The following is an 18,956-nucleotide window of genomic DNA, read 5'->3' on the forward strand; positions in this document are numbered from 1 at the left end:
TTTGAACTAGTTTCCTGTAGTTTTGTTTCACCGTTTCTACTGTAGCTTCCTGTAGTTTAGCTTCAGTTTGAACTAGTTTCCTGTAGTTTTGTTTCACAGTTTGTACTGTAGCTTCCTGTAGTTTTGTTTCACAGTTTGTACTGTAGTTTCCTGTAGTTTAGTTTGCAATCAGTTATAGTGAGGTGGAAATGTTCCTACTTCTCCTCTTGATAGCCTAGTCAATGAGGACCATTGATAAAATCATCTACTCAGCCCTTTGACATGCTAAACGGGTCCAGCCGAGGCCTATACAGGGCAGGGTGACTGACCGGTATTGCCCATTTCTGTAACCTGTTTAAAAAGCTCCTTAAAACAATGTGGAAATAAACAGATAATCCCTTTATATCAGAACAGGCTCACAGATCGACAACAGTCAAAACAACTGTAATAAATAAAACAAATAAAACAATAAAACAACTGTTATAGAACACATAAAACAACTGTTATAGAACACATAAAACAACTGTTATAGAACACATAAAACAACTGTTATAGAACACATAAAACAACTGTTATAGAACACATAAAACAACTGTTATAGAACACATAAAACAACTGTTATAGAACACATAAAACAACTGTTATAGAACACAAACAGAACATATAATATCAAAACAAATGTGTTGTAGTTTATGGTATTTAATGGTCACATAACCTTCCAGATAAAATCATAAGAACAGAATCAAGCCTCATAAATCACACAACATCTGCAGCACTGACACGTATGCCCCACAGAACTCCTACAGACAAAATAGGCTCAGCAATATACATACCCTGCTTCCACAGTCAGTCAGTCAACCATAAGGAAACTACTGCTGATGAATTTTAACCTGTATTGATAGTGAGACAGTACTGTGCCATGGAGTGGGGAATACAGTATGTATAAGGGTTGCATAACTCAAGAATTCACACAAATCTCTCATGATTTACTCTAGTCTGAGTGAAGCCTGTGATCTCACGTTAAGAGCCCGAAGTCAGTAGTCAGCAGATCCAGAATCATACAGTCCAGTCCACTGGACCTACATACCTGTCGGTAAGGTGGGAGGTTGATTTGGATCCCAGCCTACTGAAGGAGCTGTGGGTGGTTCGGAGCTTCAGCCTCTTCAGCCGCGTGTGGGGTAGAAAATGGCTGGTGGTGCTGGAGATAGGAGCGAGCCTGCACACTACCTCCTCTCTGTTTCCCATTCTCAATCAGTGCTTCAGGGCTTTTACGAGTCCTTAAGTATCTCTCTTTTGTTTTCCACTCTCTCTAGTCAAAAATAAGATTCCAGTGCTCAAGGGCTTTTAACGGCAGAGTGCACGTTGTGTACATGCACGTAAGGTGACGGATGAAGGAATGCTGTGTATATGTAAGGTGACGGATGAAGGAATGCTGTGTGTGTGAGGGTGGCTAGTCATCAACACCTACTTGTCCCCTCCCTCTGAGGACACACCCTGTAATCCTGGTCTCTGATTAAATCCTAGATCTGTCCTCCACAACCCACCTGACTGGAGTGGATTAGCAACACTAATACACATTAGTGTATTTCACATTTATTTACTTATGGGTGGTCCCTGGACTCGAAGCCTCTATTCTGCCACTGCAAGAGCTCAGAAGACTACATATACTGGCATGGCATGGGTCCTCAGATCTTCAAAAGGTTTTACAGCTGCACCATCGAGAGCATCCTGACGGGTTGCATCATTGCCTGGTATGGCAACTGCTCGGCCTCCAACTGCAAGGCACTACAGAGTGTAATGCGTACGGTCCAGTACATCACCGGGCCAAGCTTCCTGCCATCCAGGACCTCTATACCAGGCGGTGTCAGATGAAGGCCCTAAAAATTGTCAAAGACTCCAGCCACCCTAATCATAGACTGTTCTCTCTGCCACGCTGCTGCTACTCTCTGTTATTATCTATGCATAGCCACTTTAATAACTCTACCTACATGTACATAATTACCTCAATTACCTCGACACCGGTGCCCCCCGCACATTGACACATTGACTCTGTACCGGTACCCCCTGTATATAACCTCCACATTGACTCTGTACCAGTACCCCCTGTATATAGCCTCCACATTGACTCTGTACCGGTGCCCCCCCTGTATATAGTCTCCACATTGACTCTGTACCGGTACCCCCTGTATATAGCCTCCACATTGACTCTGTACCAGTACCCCCTGTATATAGCCTCCACATTGACTCTGTACCGGTACCCCCTGTATATAGTCTCCACATTGACTCTGTACCGTAACACCCTGATTATAGCCTCCACATTGACTCTGTACCGGTACCCCCTGTATATAGCCTCCACATTGACTCTGTACCAATACCCCCTGTATATAGCCCCGCTATTGTTATTATTCTTATCTCTTTAGGTATTTTCTTAAAACTGCATTGTTGGTTAAAGGCTTGTAAGTAAGCATTGTCTACACATGTTGTATTTGGCGCATGTGACAAATAAAAATGAATTTGATTTGATTTACTGTGTATTCACAGGTGGTGTGATCAAAACACACCTTACGTGTTTGTTTTTCACAGCAAAAGACAATCTCAATCAGCTCAATCCCATAAATCAAAGTGAGGAAGATAGATGTAGGGAAGGTAAATACCTGGTTATTATTACTCTCCATACCTGTGTGAGGTGACAGGGTTGAGGAAACCAGGGGAACAGGCTTGTTAGCATTACCTGCCAGTGACCCCCCCACCCCCCCCATCTCGTAAACTCTCCTTCTTTCACTCTCTCTGCTCCCCCACCACTAAGTTAACAGGTGATTAGGCAAACCAAAACAGACAGGCTGAAAGGTCAAAGGGTAATATTATCATGTTGTTTTGAGACTTTATCAACAACAGACCAAGTTAAATAAAACATCTCCTTATTGTATGTCAAATATAGTCTCTACAGTAAATTCAATATTGTTATTAGATAATGCTGACAACAGAATCATTATTTCAGGCTAATATGCTTCATCAAAATGAAATGATTTGTCAAATGTTCCCGAATACAACTGAGATGCGTACAAGCCCTTTCTCAACAATGCAGAGTTAAAAAGTAAGACAAGTTGCTAATAAACATAGAAAATAGGAAGACAGTAGATAACAATAGCAAGGCTATATAGTCCATGTGCAGGTATAGGTAGTTGAGGTAATTATGTACATATAGGTAGGGATAAAAGTGATTAGGCAATAATCAGGATAGATAATAAACAGAGTAGCAGCAGCGTACGTGGAGAGTGTGAACGTGTGAATGTGTGTGTGTGTGTGTGTGTGTGTGTGTGTGTGTGTGTGTGTGTGTGTGTGTGTGTGTGTGTGTGTGTGTGTGTGTGTGTGTGAGAGAGTATGTAGTGTGTGTGTGTGTGTGTGAGAGAGTATTTAATGTGTGTGTGTGTGTGTGTGTGTGTGTGTGAGAGAGAGTATGTAGTGTGTGTGTGTGTGTGTGTGAGAGAGTATTTAATGTGTGTGTGTGTGTGTGTGTGTGTGTGTGTGTGTGTGTGTGTGTATTTTCTGTGTGTGTGTGTGTGTGTGTGTGTGTGTGTGTGTGTGTGTGTGTGTGTGTGTGTGTGTGTGTGTGTGTGTGTGTGTGTGTGAGTGTGTGTGTGTGAGAGAGAGAGTATGTAGTGTGTGTGTGTGTGTGTGTGAGAGAGTATTTAATGTGTGTGTGTGTGTGTGTGTGTGTGTGTGTGTGTGTGTGTGTGTGTGTGTGTGTGTGTGTGTGTGTGTGTGTGTGTGTGTGTGTGTGTGTGTGTGTGTGTGTGTGTGTGTGAGTGAGAGTATTTAGTGTGTGTGTGTGTGTGTGTGTGTGTGTGTGTGTGTGTGTGTGTGTGTGTGTGTGTGTGTGTGTGTGTGTGTGTGTGTGTGTGTGTGAGTATGTGTTAGTATGTGTTAGTGTGTGTGTGTGTAGAGTCCAGTGAGTGTGCAGAGAGTCAGTGCAAAAAAGGATCAACGCAAATAGTCCTGGTAGCCATTTGATGAACTGTTCTGCAGACTTATGGCTTGGGGTTAGAAGCTGTTCAGGAGCCTTTTGGTCACAGACTTGGCGCTCCAGTAACACTTGCAGTGCGGTAGCAGAGTGAATAGTCTATGACTTGGGTAGCTGGAGTCTTTCACAATTTTCCTGGCCTTCCTCTGACGCCGCCTGGTATAGAGGTCCTGGATGGCAGGGAGCTCAGCCACAGTGATGTACTGGATCATCCCCACCACCCTCTGTAGCGCCTTGCGGTCAGATGCCAAGCAGTTCCCATACCAAGCGGTGATGCAGCCAGTCAATTTACTCTCGATGGTGCAGCTGTAGAACTGTTTGAGGATCTCAGGGCCCATGCCAAATCTTTTCATCCTCCAGATGGGGAAGAGGCGTTCTTGTGCCTTCATCACGACTGTGTGTGTGTGTGTGGGTGTATCATGTTAATTCCTCAGTGATGTGGACACCGAGGGACTTGAAGCTCTCGACCCGCTCCACTACAGCCCCGTTGATGTGAATTGAGGGCGTGTCCGGCCCTCCGTTTCCTATAGTCCTCAACCTCCTCCCTATAGGCCGTCTCATGTGCATACTCTTCGATTCAACATTTCATTTACCTTATAGGCTATTGTATGGAAGCAGGGAAGTGGTGAAGCAAGTAGCATATCACACATGCTTTAATAATCAAATCACATATTAGAGTTTCTTCAAGGTCTAAAAATAGCCTTTTATTTGACACCAGGATTTTTAAGTGGTGTAAACTAGGCTAAAAGGCACAGCAGTCAAATAGCTCAGACCAGAATGATCCTCAGATAGTCACAAGGTTGAAAACCACAGGAATATTTCTCTAGAGATTTCAATAGAAAGAGGTACAGTGAAAGTTAACAATCTGATCTGATCGGCAGGCTTCCGCGTTTCACCTCAGGATTGTGGAATGAAAACAACCCAACAAGCCTATACCTATTTTTAAACAAAGCTGTAAACGTCTGGAGCACCACCAACGCCCACAGCACATGGAGGTAACATATAATCGTTATACAGGAACTATACATACAGTAAAGGTTATGGTCTGATAACCTTGATACTAACCCTGATAATACTGCACAAGTTCATGTCAAAGCGCAGTTAGCCTATTTTACAACCCAGGATTACAAAATATCAATCAAGTCAAGTAATTAAGTCATCTACTCTTTCATCTCACGATAGACTACAGAAAGCTACAGGTCACATTCTAGAAGCTGAATTCATTTGGAATCCTCTGCTGTTGGACAGAATTCAACATTTAAGTCATACAGACCTGGGATAGAGAGACTTTCTTTCCACTGGTGATCAGATCACCACAGCACATGGAAGGAAGAAGGAAGGGGATTGAAGCTCAGTAAAGGAAAGTGCTGATGTGTCTGCTCTGACTGGTTGTGAGTTCACAACATATTATCAATCAATCCTCCAAAAATGTGTCTTACTCCAAGTGCTCAATGAATTGTACTTCTGAGTAAAAACGACATAATGGTAGAAATCGTGATCCATTCATTCAGAAATTCTAAATAATTGAGGTTAGTGCCTATAAGGGCCGAGTATAAGCTTACCTGGCCTTGGGCCTGGGTGGTCCATTGGCTTTACCTGAGCCTTGCTGCCTAGCCCGAGATGCACTTCTCCATAACCGCATCCTGCCTGTCGTCTCCTCTCTCTCCCCCATGCAGCCTGCTGCTGCTTGCTAGTAGGAGAAAACAGCAGCTGCCCCGGCCTTCCCCGCTTGCTCCGCTCTGCAAGCTGCTTCCTTATAATCTCCCCAGGCAGTAAACACATTGGTCTTACTTTGTTAGTGGGACGTCACACGGTCTGTAGCATCCTGAGGCAGGAAAGGACTGGAGAAGGTCGAGGGCCTAGGGGCCTGGGTAAAGTAGGGGTTGGGGGGCATGGGGAAGTAGGCCTGGCGTGGGGGGTGGAAGCATGGGGGAAGTAGGCCTGGCGTGGGGGGGGGGGGTGGGGGGGTGGAAGCATGGGGGAAGTAGGCCTGGGGCTGGGGGCCTGAGGGGCTGTGGGAAGTAGGCCTGGGGGGCTGGGGGAAGTAGGACTGTGGGACTGGGGGAGGTAGACCTGGGGATCTGGGGGGAGTAGGACTGGGGGAGGTAGACCTGGGGATCTGGGGGGAGTAGGACTGGGGGAAGTAGGCCTGGGGCTGGGGGGCTGGGGGAAGTAGATCTGGGGGAAGTAGGTCTGGGGGACTGGTCGAAGTAGGTCTGGGGGACTGGGGTGAAGTAGGACTGGGGGGCTGGGGGGAAGTAGGACTGGGGGAAGTAGGCCTGGGGGGCTGGGGGAAGTAGGCCTATGGGGCTGGGGGAAGTAGGACTGGGGGAAGTAGACCTGGGGAGCTGGGGGGAGTAGGACTGGGGGAAGTAGGCCTGGGGAGCTGGGGGGAGTAGGACTGGGGGAAGTAGGCCTGGGGCTGGGGGGCTGGGGGAAGTAGATCTGGGGGAAGTAGGTCTGGGGGACTGGGGGAAGTAGGCCTGGGGGACTGGGGGAGTAGGCCTGGGGGAAGTAGGTCTGGGGGACAGGGGGAAGTAGGTCTGGGGGGCTGGGGGAAGTAGGTCTGGGGGAAGTAGGCTTTCACCTTCTTGGTTCTTGGTTCTCTATGGTGTTGTTTCTCTATGGTGTTGTAGGTCAGGGCGTGACTAGGGGGTGTTCTAGTCTTTTCATCTCTATGTTGGTGCTCTTGGTATGGTTCCCAATTAGAGGCAGCTGATGTTGTCTCTAATTGGGGATCATACTTAAGGAGTTCCCACCTGCTTTGTGGGATATTGTTTTAGGTCTGTGCATGTAGCACCACTGAGGTCACGTTTTCGTTGTTGGTTATTAGTTTTTTGGTCCATGTTGGAAATCCCAGACATTGTGAAAAGAAAACACCTGAGTATAACCAGTAGCTTACATCAGGCTAAATGTTCAACAGGTCGAAATGAAGAGCAGGAACAGATAAACAGTGTGAGCGAGGTATGGCATTCATATAACAGAGGTACGTCACAGTCACTGACTGAGTGGGTAAGGCAACATACTGATCCATCCACATTCCATTTCTTTGCCATGCAGGTCTCGCAAAATCCGCAATGGTGACAAGAGTTATATAATTGTTGTTATAGACGACCGCAAATTGATGTATTATGCCTCCCGCTGTATTGTAACAGAGATGTTACGTATGTGGGACCACGTAACTGCAGAGTTCTGTATGTATTCTGGAAATACATGTGGCAAAGTGGTGATAATCTCACTACAGTTTATGACAACGAGCAATGAAAGCCCTGGTTGTAAACAACCCCTTCCTCTCTCCTCCCCCTTCCTCACCCCTCCCCTCCCCTCTCCTTTCCTCTCTCCTCTCTCTCTCCCCTCCCCTTCCTCCCCTCCCCCTCCCCCTTCCTCCCCCTCCCCTCTCCTTTTATCTCTCCTCTCTCCCCTCCCCTCCCCTCCCCTCCCCTCCCCTCTCCTTTCCTCTCCTCTCTCCCCTCCCCCTTCCTCCCCTCCCCCTTCCTCCCCTCCCCCTTCCTCCCCCCTCCCCTCCCCTCTCCTTTCCTCTCTCTTCTCCCCCTTCCTCTCCCCCTTCCTCTCCCCTCCCCTTTCTCCCCTCTCCTCTCTCCTCTCCTCTCCCCCTTCCTCTCCTCTCCCCTCCCCTTCCTCCCCTCTCCTCTCCTCTCTCCTCTCCCCCTTCCTCTCCTGTCCCCTCCCCCTTCCTCCCCTCTCCTTTCCTCTCTCCTCTCTCCCCTCCCCCTTCCTCCCCCTCCCCTCCCCTCTCCTCTCCGTACCTATAATCAGAGGTAGAGCAGACCTGCTACACTGCAATGGTTAGCACAGTATATAAATCTTGCACTGACTGCAGGTGTAGCATGAAGCAGTGACTGCAGGTGTAGCATGAAGCAGTGAGTGCAGGTGTAGCATGAAGCAGTGACTGCAGGTGTAGCATGAAGCGCTGACTGCAGGTGTAGCATGAAGCACTGACTGCAGGTGTAGCATGAAGCAGTGACTGCAGGTGTAGCATGAAGCAGTGACTGCAGGTGTAGCATGAAGCAGTGACTGCAGGTGTAGCATGAAGCACTGACTGCAGGTGTAGCATGAAGCAGTGACTGCAGGTGTAGCATGAAGCACTGACTGCAGGTGTAGCATGAAGCAGTGACTGCAGGTGTAGCATGAAGCACTGACTGCAGGTGTAGCATGAAGCACTGACTGCAGGTGTAGCATGAAGCAGTGACTGCAGGTGTAGCATGAAGCACTGACTGCAGGTGTAGCATGAAGCACTGACTGCAGGTGTAGCATGAAGCAGTGACTGCAGGTGTAGCATGAAGCAGTGACTGCAGGTGTAGCATGAAGCAGTGACTGCAGGTGTAGCAGGAAGCAGTGACTGCAGGTGTAGCATGAATCAGTGACTGCAGGTGTAGCATGAAGCAGTGACTGCAGGTGTAGCATGAAGCAGTGACTGCAGGTGTAGCATGAAGCACTGACTGCAGGTGTAGCATGAAGCAGTGACTGCAGGTGTAGCATGAAGCAGTGACTGGAGGTGTAGCATGAAGCAGTGACTGCAGGTGTAGCATGAAGCACTGACTGCAGGTGTAGCATGAAGCACTGACTGCAGGTGTAGCATGAAGCACTGACTGCAGGTGTAGCATGAAGCAGTGACTGCAGGTGTAGCATGAAGCACTGACTGCAGGTGTAGCATGAAGCAGTGACTGCAGGTGTAGCATGAAGCACTGACTGCAGGTGTAGCATGAAGCACTGACTGCAGGTGTAGCATGAAGCACTGACTGCAGGTGTAGCATGAAGCACTGACTGCAGGTGTAGCATGAAGCAGTGACTGCAGGTGTAGCATGAAGCACTGACTGCAGGTGTAGCATGAAGCAGTGACTGCAGGTGTAGCATGAAGCAGTGACTGCAGGTGTAGCATGAAGCAGTGACTGCAGGTGTAGCATGAAGCAGTGACTGCAGGTGTAGCATGAAGCAGTGACTGCAGGTGTAGCATGAAGCAGTGACTGCAGGTGTAGCATGAAGCACTGACTGCAGGTGTAGCATGAAGCACTGACTGCAGGTGTAGCATGAAGCAGTGACTGCAGGTGTAGCATGAAGCAGTGACTGCAGGTGTAGCATGAAGCACTGACTGCAGGTGTAGCATGAAGCAGTGACTGCAGGTGTAGCATGAAGCAGTGACTGCAGGTGTAGCATGAAGCACTGACTGCAGGTGTAGCATGAAGCAGTGACTGCAGGTGTAGCATGAAGCACTGACTGCAGGTGTAGCATGAAGCAGTGACTGCAGGTGTAGCATGAAGCAGTGAGTGGGCTGACAGAAGAAAGGACATTATCAAACTACAGACTTCCTGACTCCAATGTATAAACATAAAAAATCAATAACATGATACTGCATGGTGGCTAGGACAGGCTGGACACAATGTCAGTGACCTTCAAGGGATGTAGGTCATCCCAAAGACGGTGTGACAATTATAAAAGCATACCATAATTATTGTTAATCATCCTTCCCAGGTTTGCAGGAGATCTTGGCCAAAAGGGTCTGATGCTGGTCAGATGTGATCAGGGTTTGAGGAAGCTGACCTCTTCAACCACAGCAGCACCCACTCGTAGCACGCGCTCCAGCAGGTATATCTCACTGGTCACCATAGCAGCACCCACTCGTAGCACGCGCTCCAGCAGGTATATCTCACTGGTCACCATAGCAGCACCCACTCGTAGCACGCGCTCCAGCAGGTATATCTCACTGGTCACCATAGCAGCACCCACTCGTAGCACGCGCTCCAGCAGGTATATCTCACTGGTCACCATAGCAGCACCCACTCGTAGCACGCGCTCCAGCAGGTATATCTCACTGGTCACCATAGCAGCACCCACTCGTAGCACGCGCTCCAGCAGGTATATCTCACTGGTCACCATAGCAGCACCCACTCGTAGCTCGCGCTCCAGCAGGTATATCTCACTGGTCACCCCCAAAGCCAATTCCTCCTTTGGCCCGTCTTTCCTTCCAGTTCTCTGCTGCCAATGACTGGAACGAACTGCAAAAATCTCTGAAGCTGGAGACTCATATCTCCCTGACTAGCTTTAAGCACCAGCTGTCAGAGCAGCTCACAGATCACTGCACCTGTGTGCACGAATTGCTATGCTTTATCTTGGCCAGGTCGCAGTTGTAAATGAGAACTTGTTCTCAACTAGCCTACCTGGTTAAATAAAGGTGAAATAAAAAATAAAATATAAAGAGAGAGAGCTGTAAAAAGTGACATCAGTTTCACCATCATTCAAAGTAGTCAACTATATCAGGTGTTACAATGTTACAATTTGACTGGAGTGGTTTGCTATGTTGTAGCCAGCCAGGTATCCACAAAATCAATGTGCACATTATTTTTCTTCAAAAACGTCTACAATAAAATGGTCGTCTGGCTAATACAGTATCCGATACATTCTTTATTCTCACCAAAGCGTTTGAGAAACAGCCACCAGTGAAGCCACCAGTGAAGCCTATGAAACAAGACAAAGATGTTTGCTGCAATGTGTAGCAGTCTACACAGCAGGAACTTGAGCATGATGGGCCCATAGCAACAGGTTTCTACACCCTAGCAACCTGCAACGCTGTGCACGACACAGGAATAGGCTACAGAAAATGAATGCAATGCAAGCATACACGTTTGAACTTTAAAAGTATTATCTAACACCAGAGGCGTAAAGTACAAATACTTTAAAGTACTGCTGAAGTAGTTTTTTGGGGTATCTGTACTTTACTTTACTATTTCTATTTTGTTTTGCTTAATATGAAGAATTTAAAATGATTTATACTTGTACTTTTAATACTTAAGTATATTTTAGCCATTACATTTACTTTTGATACTTAAGTATATTTAAAACCAAATACTTTTAGACTTTTACTCAAGTAGTATTTTACTGGCTGACTTTCACTTTTACTTGAGTAACTTTCCATTAATTAAGGTATCTATACTTTTACTCAAGTATGCCAATTGGGTATTTTTTCCACCACTGCCTAACACTTAAAACCATTGAAAACCGTGAAATTATACAGCCGTGAATCCTATTGGAATTCAGTAGGTGAAGGCTAATATTCCAACAAACATTCGAACCCCCTGTGAAGTTCCAACTGTCTCTATGGGTGATATGGATAGTGTAGGTCAGTAATGTCTTAGCGACAGTCTGACAGCAGTGAAACAATAGTGTAGACTAGTAGGTGACATGCTATGGGGAGCAGCCATTCATGTTACCCTAGTCACCTAGCTGACGACTTTGTCACTACAGTAACTATAGCCAATTAAACTCAACTCCAACATGTGCTTCAACAAATACAAATATATTATAGATCTTAAATTCTTCAAACCAGCCACCTTTTGTCTTGATGACAGCTTTGCACACTCTTGGCATTCTCTCAACCAGCTTCTCCTGGAATGCTTTTCCAACAATCTTGAAGGAGTTCCCACATATGCTGAGCACTTGTTGGCTGCTTTTCCTGCACTCTGTGGTCCAACTCATCCCAAACCATCTTAATTAGGTTGAGGTCAGGTGATTGTGGACGCCAGGTCATCTGATGCAGCACTCCATCAATCTCCTTCTTGGTCAAATAGCCCTTACACAGCCTGGAGGTGTGTTTGGTCATTGTCCTGTTGAAAAACAAATGACAGTCCCACTAAGCGCAAACCAGATGGGATGGCGTATCGCTGCATAATGCTGTGGTTGCCATGCTGGTTAAGTCTGCCTTGAATTGTAAATAAATCACTGACAGTGTCACCAGCAATGTACCCCCACACCATCACACCTCCTCCTCCTCGCTTCACGGTGGGAACCTCACATGCAGAGATCATCCATTCACCTACTCTGCCTCTCACAAAGACACAGCGGTTGGAACCAAAAATCGCAAATTTGGACTCATCAGACCAAAGGACAGATTTCCACCGGTCTAATGTCCATTGCTTGTGTTCTTAGCCCAAGCAAGTCTCTTCTTCTTATTGGTGTCCTTTAGTAGTGGTTTCTTTGCAGCAATTCGACCATGAAGGCCTGATTCACACAGTCTCCTCTGAACAGTTGATGTTGAGATGTGTCTGTTACTTGAACTCTGTGAAGCATTTATTTGTCCTGCAATTTCTGAGGCTGGAAACTCTAATGAACTTATCCTCTACTGCAGAGGTAACTCTAGGTCTTCCTTTCCTGTGGTGGTCCTCATGAGAGCCAGTTTCATCATAGTGCTTGATGGTTTTTGCGACAGCACTTGAAGAAATTGACTCATTCATGTCTTAAAATAATGATGGACTGTCATCTATTTTGCTTATTTGAGCTGCTCTTGCCATAATTCGGACTTGGTGTTTTACCAAATAGGGTGACTACCTCATGAGCTGGTTGAGAGAACGCCAAGAGTGTGCAAAGCTGTCATCAAGGCAAAGGGTGGCTACTTTGAAGAATCACAAATATAAATATATTTAGATTTGTTGAACACTTTTTTTTTGGTTACTTCATGATTCCATATGTGTTATTTCATAGTTTTGATATCTTCACTATTATTCTACAATGTAGAAAATAGTAAAAAATAAAGAAAAACCCTGGAATTAGTAGGTGTGTCCAAACTTTTGACTGGTACTGTATATCTGGAAGGCATGATTGTGTAGCCTGTTCTTAATTCATTAGCTGTTTTTTATATTATAGCCTTTCAATTAGTAATAAACAAAAGGTCTATTAATATTTTCATATTGACTAAAATATTGATCAGGGCAGAATTTATGCAGCAGCATTTTCCCCAAGGTAAAATAAAATGAAAGAGCAGGTTTGGTATACTGTTTAAACCTACAGAACTTCTACTGCCATAATATAATTCAGCCCTAAACCCAATTGAAACACTAATGCACTTTTATTGATGCCCATAAATGTTATAGATACGACACAAAACATACATAATAAAGAATCACTACAAAATATATGATTTTTCCAATGACTTTATTAGGGGGATTTCTCACTCCTACACCTTCATCATTCCATGTGGGTATCTATAACATCCTGATGTTAGACTATAACACCCTGGTATTAGACTATAACACCCTGGTATTAGACTATAACACCCTGGTATTAGACTATAACACCCTGGTATTAGACTATAACACCCTGGTATTAGACTATAACAGCCTGGTATTAGACTATAACACCCTGGTATTAGACTATAACACCCTGGTATTAGACTATAACACCCTGGTATTAGACTATAACACCCTGGTATTAGACTATAACAGCCTGGTATTAGACTATAAAACCCTGGTATTAGACTATAACACCCTGGTATTAGACTATAACACCCTGGTATTAGACTATAACACCCTGGTATTAGACTATAACAGCCTGGTATTAGACTATAACACCCTGGTATTAGACTATAACACCCTGGTATTAGACTATAACACCCTGGTATTAGACTATAACAGCCTGGTATTAGACTATAAAACCCTGGTATTAGACTATAACACCCTGGTATTAGACTATAACATCCTGGTATTGGACTATAACACCCTGGTATTGGACTATAACCAGCCTTGTAATGGACTATAACCAGCCTTGTAATGGACTATAGCCAACCTTGTAATGGACTATAACCAGCCTTGTAATGGACTATAACCAGCCTTGTAATGGACTATAGCCAACCTTGTAATAGACTACAACACCCTGGTATTAGATTATAACAGCCTTGTAATTGACTATAACAGCCTTGTAAAGGACTATAACGGCCTGGTAATGGAATTATAACCAGCCTTGTAATGGACTATAACCAGCCTTGTAATGGACTATAACCAGCCTTGTAATGGAATATACACCCTGGTATTAGATTATAACAGCCTTGTAATTGACTATAACAGCCTTGTAAAGGACTATAACCAGCCTTGTAATGGACAATACACCCTGGTATTAGACTATAACAGCCTGGTATTAGACTATAACAGCCTGGTATTAGACTATAACACCCTGGTATTAGACTATAACACCCTGGTATTAGACTATAACAGCCTGGTATTAGACTATAACAGCCTGGTATTAGACTATAACAGCCTGGTATTAGACTATAACACCCTGGTATTAGACTATAACACCCTGGTATTAGACTATAACAGCCTGGTATTAGACTATAACACCCTGGTATTAGACTATAACACCCTGGTATTAGACTATAACACCCTGGTATTAGACTATAACACCCTGGTATTAGACTATAACACCCTGGTATTAGACTATAACACCCTGGTATCAGATTATAACAGCCTGGTATTAGACTATAACAGCCTAGTATTAGACTATAACACCCTGGTATTAGACTATAACACCCTGGTATTAGACTATAACAGCCTGGTATTAGACTATAACACCCTGGTATTAGACTATAACACCCTGGTATTAGACTATAACAGCCTGGTATTAGACTATAACACCCTGGTATTAGACTATAACACCCTGGTATTAGACTATAACAGCCTGGTATTAGACTATAACACCCTGGTATTAGACTATAACACCCTGGTATTAGACTATAACCAGCCTTGTAATGGACTATAACACCCTGGTATTAGACTATAACACCCTGGTATTAGACTATAACACCCTGGTATTAGACTATAACACCCTGGTATTAGACTATAACACCCTGGTATCAGATTATAACACCCTGGTATTAGACTATAACACCCTGGTATTAGACTATAACACCCTGGTATTAGACTATAACACCCTGGTATTAGACTATAACACCCTGGTATCAGATTATAACACCCTGGTATCAGATTATAACACCCTGGTATCAGATTATAACACCCTGGTATTAGACTATAACACCCTGGTATTAGACTATAACCAGCCTTGTAATGGACTATAACCAGCCTTGTAATGGACAAAAAAAGCCTTGTAATGGACTACAACCAGCTTTGTAATGGACTATAATAACCTTGTAACGGACAATAACCAGCCTTGGAATGGACTATAACCAGCCTTGCAATGGACTATAACCAGCCTTGCAATGGACTATAGCCAGCCTTGTAATGGACTATAACACCCTGGTATTAGACTATAACCAGCCTTGTAATGGTCTATAACACCCTTGTAATGGACTATAATAGCCTTTTAGTGGACTATAGCCAACCTTGTAATGGACTATAGCCAGCCTTGTAATGGACTATAACCAGCCTTGTAATGGACTATAGCCAGCCTTGTATGGACTATAGCCAGCCTTGTATGGACTATAGCCAGCCTTGTAATGGACTATAACCAGCCTTGTAATGGACTATAACCAGCCTTGTAATGGACTATAACCAGCCTTGTAATGGACTATAGCCAGCCTTGTATGGACTATAGCCAGCCTTGTAATGGACTATAGCCGCCTTGTATGGACTATACCCAGCCTTGTAATGGACTATAACCAGCCTTGTAATGGACTATAACCAGCCTTGTAATGGACTATAACCAGCCTTGTAATGGACTATAGCCAGCCTTGTAATAGACTATAGCCAGCCTTGTATGGACTATAGCCAGCCTTGTAATGGACTATAGCCAGCCTTGTATGGACTATAGCCAGCCTTGTAATGGACTATAACCAGCCTTGTAATGGACTATAACCAGCCTTGTAATGGACTATAACCAGCCTTGTAATGGACTATAGCCAGCCTTGTAATAGACTATAGCCAGCCTTGTATGGACTATAGCCAGCCTTGTAATGGACTATAGCCAGCCTTGTATGGACTATAGCCAGCCTTGTAATGGACTATAACCAGCCTTGTAATGGACTATAACCAGCCTTGTAATGGACTATAACCAGCCTTGTAATGGACTATAGCCAGCCTTGTAATGGACTATAGCCAGCCTTGTAATGGACTATAGCCAGCCTTGTAATGGACTATAGCCAGCCTTGTATGGACTATAGCCAGCCTTGTAATGGACTATAGCCAGCCTTGTAATGGACTATAGCCAGCCTTGTATGGACTATAGCCAGCCTTGTAATGGACTATAACCAGCCTTGTAATGGACTATAACCAGCCTTGTAATGGACTATAACCAGCCTTGTAATGGACTATAGCCAGCCTTGTAATAGACTATAGCCAGCCTTGTATGGACTATAGCCAGCCTTGTAATGGACTATAGCCAGCCTTGTATGGACTATAGCCAGCCTTGTAATGGACTATAACCAGCCTTGTAATGGACTATAACCAGCCTTGTAATGGACTATAACCAGCCTTGTAATGGACTATAGCCAGCCTTGTAATGGACTATAGCCAGCCTTGTAATGGACTATAGCCAGCCTTGTATGGACTATAGCCAGCCTTGTAATGGACTATAGCCAGCCTTGTAATGGACTATAGCCAGCCTTGTATGGACTATAACCAGCCTTGTAATGGACTATAACCAGCCTTGTAATGGACTATAGCCAGCCTTGTATGGACTATAGCCAGCCTTGTAATAGACTATAACCAGCCTTGTATGGACTATAGCCAGCCTTGTATGGACTATAGCCAGCCTTGTAATAGACTATAACCAGCCTTGTATGGACTATAACCAGCCTTGTATGGACTATAGCCAGCCTTGTATGGACTATAGCCAGCCTTGTAATGGACTATAGCCAGCCTTGTAATGGACTATAACCAGCCTTGTAATGGACTATAACCAGCCTTGTATGGACTATAGCCAGCCTTGTAATGGACTATAACCAGCCTTGTAATGGACTATAGCCAGCCTTGTAATAGACTATAGCCAGCCTTGTATGGACTATAGCCAGCCTTGTAATGGACTATAGCCAGCCTTGTAATAGACTATAACCAGCCTTGTAATGGACTATAACCAGCCTTGTATGCACTATAGCCAGCCTTGGGAGGGAAGAATCAATATTTTTTAACTGGACAGACAGAATTCTGTCTAGCTTCCTGTTTTTGTTTTCATTTTCCTTTCGGTTTCTCTGCAGGCACTTCAGTTAGGGTAATGTTGTCTGTGAATGCTGAGGCCAGTAAAACCAACCAACTGTCTTCCTGCCATTGTTCCATCACACACAAACAGACACACACGCACGAACACACATACCATTAGAGACCAGATGAGGGCTAGCTAGGCCACACCCCCCGGGTTAGCCTCTCCTCCCACGCACTGATGGTTTCTCATAGTTTCCATGGATACAGTGAATATGGTAGAGATTCTGCAGATGGGGTACCCTGATAGAATGGATGTTAGCCTATAAGAAGGAATTTGAAGAGGTACTCTGATAAGACATTCTATTTGTGCAAATCTTTAGAATAAACAATGGCTGCAGTAGATCATCTTGTTACTCTCAGTTATTTTACACAGAGTTCTACAGTTATACTGGTATACATAGTATTTTACATAGTCATACCACAGTTATGCAGTTTATATTATATACAAATATTATAAACATAGTCTGCAATAGTTCTATTCCCATTACAGAGGAGTCAGTCTGAGAAGGATCGTGTCTGTGTCACCTGGTTTGTCTTCAACTGAAACTGCCTGTTTGTTTACATACTAAACTAAGGATAAGGCCTCCATTGGCTTGTCTGCTGACATGTGTGCATTAGGCTGGATGACGTACTAGATCTTAAAGTCTAGGGAAAAGGCCCAGGCAATGGCTGACATCTGCTGTAGGTTGGTCTGTCTACCTATCTATCTACAGTTGAAGTTGGAAGTTTACATACACTTAGGATGGAGTCATTACAACAATTTTTTTAAACCACTCCACAAATGTTTTGCTAACAAACTAAAGTTTTGGCAAGTCGGTTAGGACACCTACTTTGTGCATGACACAAATAACAGTAATTTTTCCAACAATTGTTTACAGACAGATTATTTCACTTATAATTCACTGTATCACAATTCTGAAGTTTACATACACTAAGTTGACTGTGCCTTTAAACAGCTTGGAAAATTTCAGAAAATTATGTCATGGCTTTATAAGATTCTGATAGGCTAATTGACATCATTTGAGTCAATTGGAGGTGTACCTGTGGATGTATTTCAAGGCCTACCTTCAAACTCAGAGCCTCTTTGCTTGACATCATGGGAAAATATAAAGAAATCAGCCAAGACCTCAGAAAATAATTGTAGACCTCCACAAGTCTGGTTCATCCTTGGGAGCAATTTCCAATCGCCTGAAGGTACCACGTTCATCTGTACAAACAATAGTACGCAAGTATAAACACCATGGGACCACGCAGCAGTCATACCGCTCAGGAAGGAGACGCGTCCTGTCTCCTAGAGATGAACGTACTTTGGTGCGAAAAGTGTAAATCAATCCCAGAACAACAGCAAAGGACCTTGTGAAGATGCTGGAGGAAACAGGTACAAAAGTATCTATATCCACAGTAAAACGAGTCCTATATCGACATAATCTGAAGGGCCGCTCAGCAAGGAAGAAGCCACTGCTCCAAAACCACCATAAAAAAGCCGGAGTACAGATTGCAACTGCACATGGGGACAAAGATCGTACTTTTTGGAGAAATGTCCTCTGGTCTGATGAAGGAGTGGCAGCATCATGTTGTGGGGCTGCTTTGCTGCAGGAGGGCCTGGTGCACTTCACAAAATAGATGCATCATGAGGAAGGAACATTTTGTGGATGTTGAAAACATTTTGTGGATTTGAAAACATCAGTCAGGAAGTTAAAGCTTGGTCGCAAATAGATCTTCCAAATGGACGATGACCCCAAGCATACTTCCAAAGTTGTGGCAAAATGGCTTAAGGACAACAAAGTCAAGGTATTGGAGTGGTCATCACAAAGCCCTGACCTCAATCCTATAGAAAATTTGTGGGCAGAACTGAAAAAGCGTGTGCGAGCAAGGAGGCCTATAAACCTGGCTCAGTTACACCAGCTCTGTCAGGAGGAATTGGCCAAAATTCACCCAACTTATTGTGGGAAGCTTATGGAAGGCTACCCAAAATGTTTGACCCAAGTTAAACAATTTAAAGGCAATGCTACCAAATACTA

The 18,956-nt window shown here is 44.5% G+C and overlaps 1 protein-coding gene across 3 annotated transcripts in view; it reads right to left on the reverse strand.

Annotated features, from left to right (window-relative positions):
- The window catches only part of LOC106566115 (rho GTPase-activating protein 40), a 69,066-nt gene extending 63,323 nt beyond the window's left edge, over positions 1–5,743 (reverse strand). The window contains exon 1 of one of the 3 annotated variants that reach the window (XM_045691906.2): positions 5,563–5,743. In XM_045691906.2, coding sequence (XP_045547862.2) covers positions 5,563–5,672 — 110 coding nt within the window. In that variant the 5' untranslated portion in view covers positions 5,673–5,743. Of the gene's footprint in view, positions 1–1,066; positions 1,701–5,562 lie in introns of those variants that run through there. The other 2 variants (XM_045691905.2, XM_082959491.1) reach the window with 2 other exon arrangements.
- Between the last annotated feature and the right edge of the window lie 13,213 nt (positions 5,744–18,956).

The sequence above is a fragment of the Salmo salar genome, chromosome 12, assembly GCF_965601325.2.
Source record: "Salmo salar chromosome 12, fSalSal1, whole genome shotgun sequence".
Lineage (NCBI taxonomy): Eukaryota > Metazoa > Chordata > Actinopteri > Salmoniformes > Salmonidae > Salmo > Salmo salar.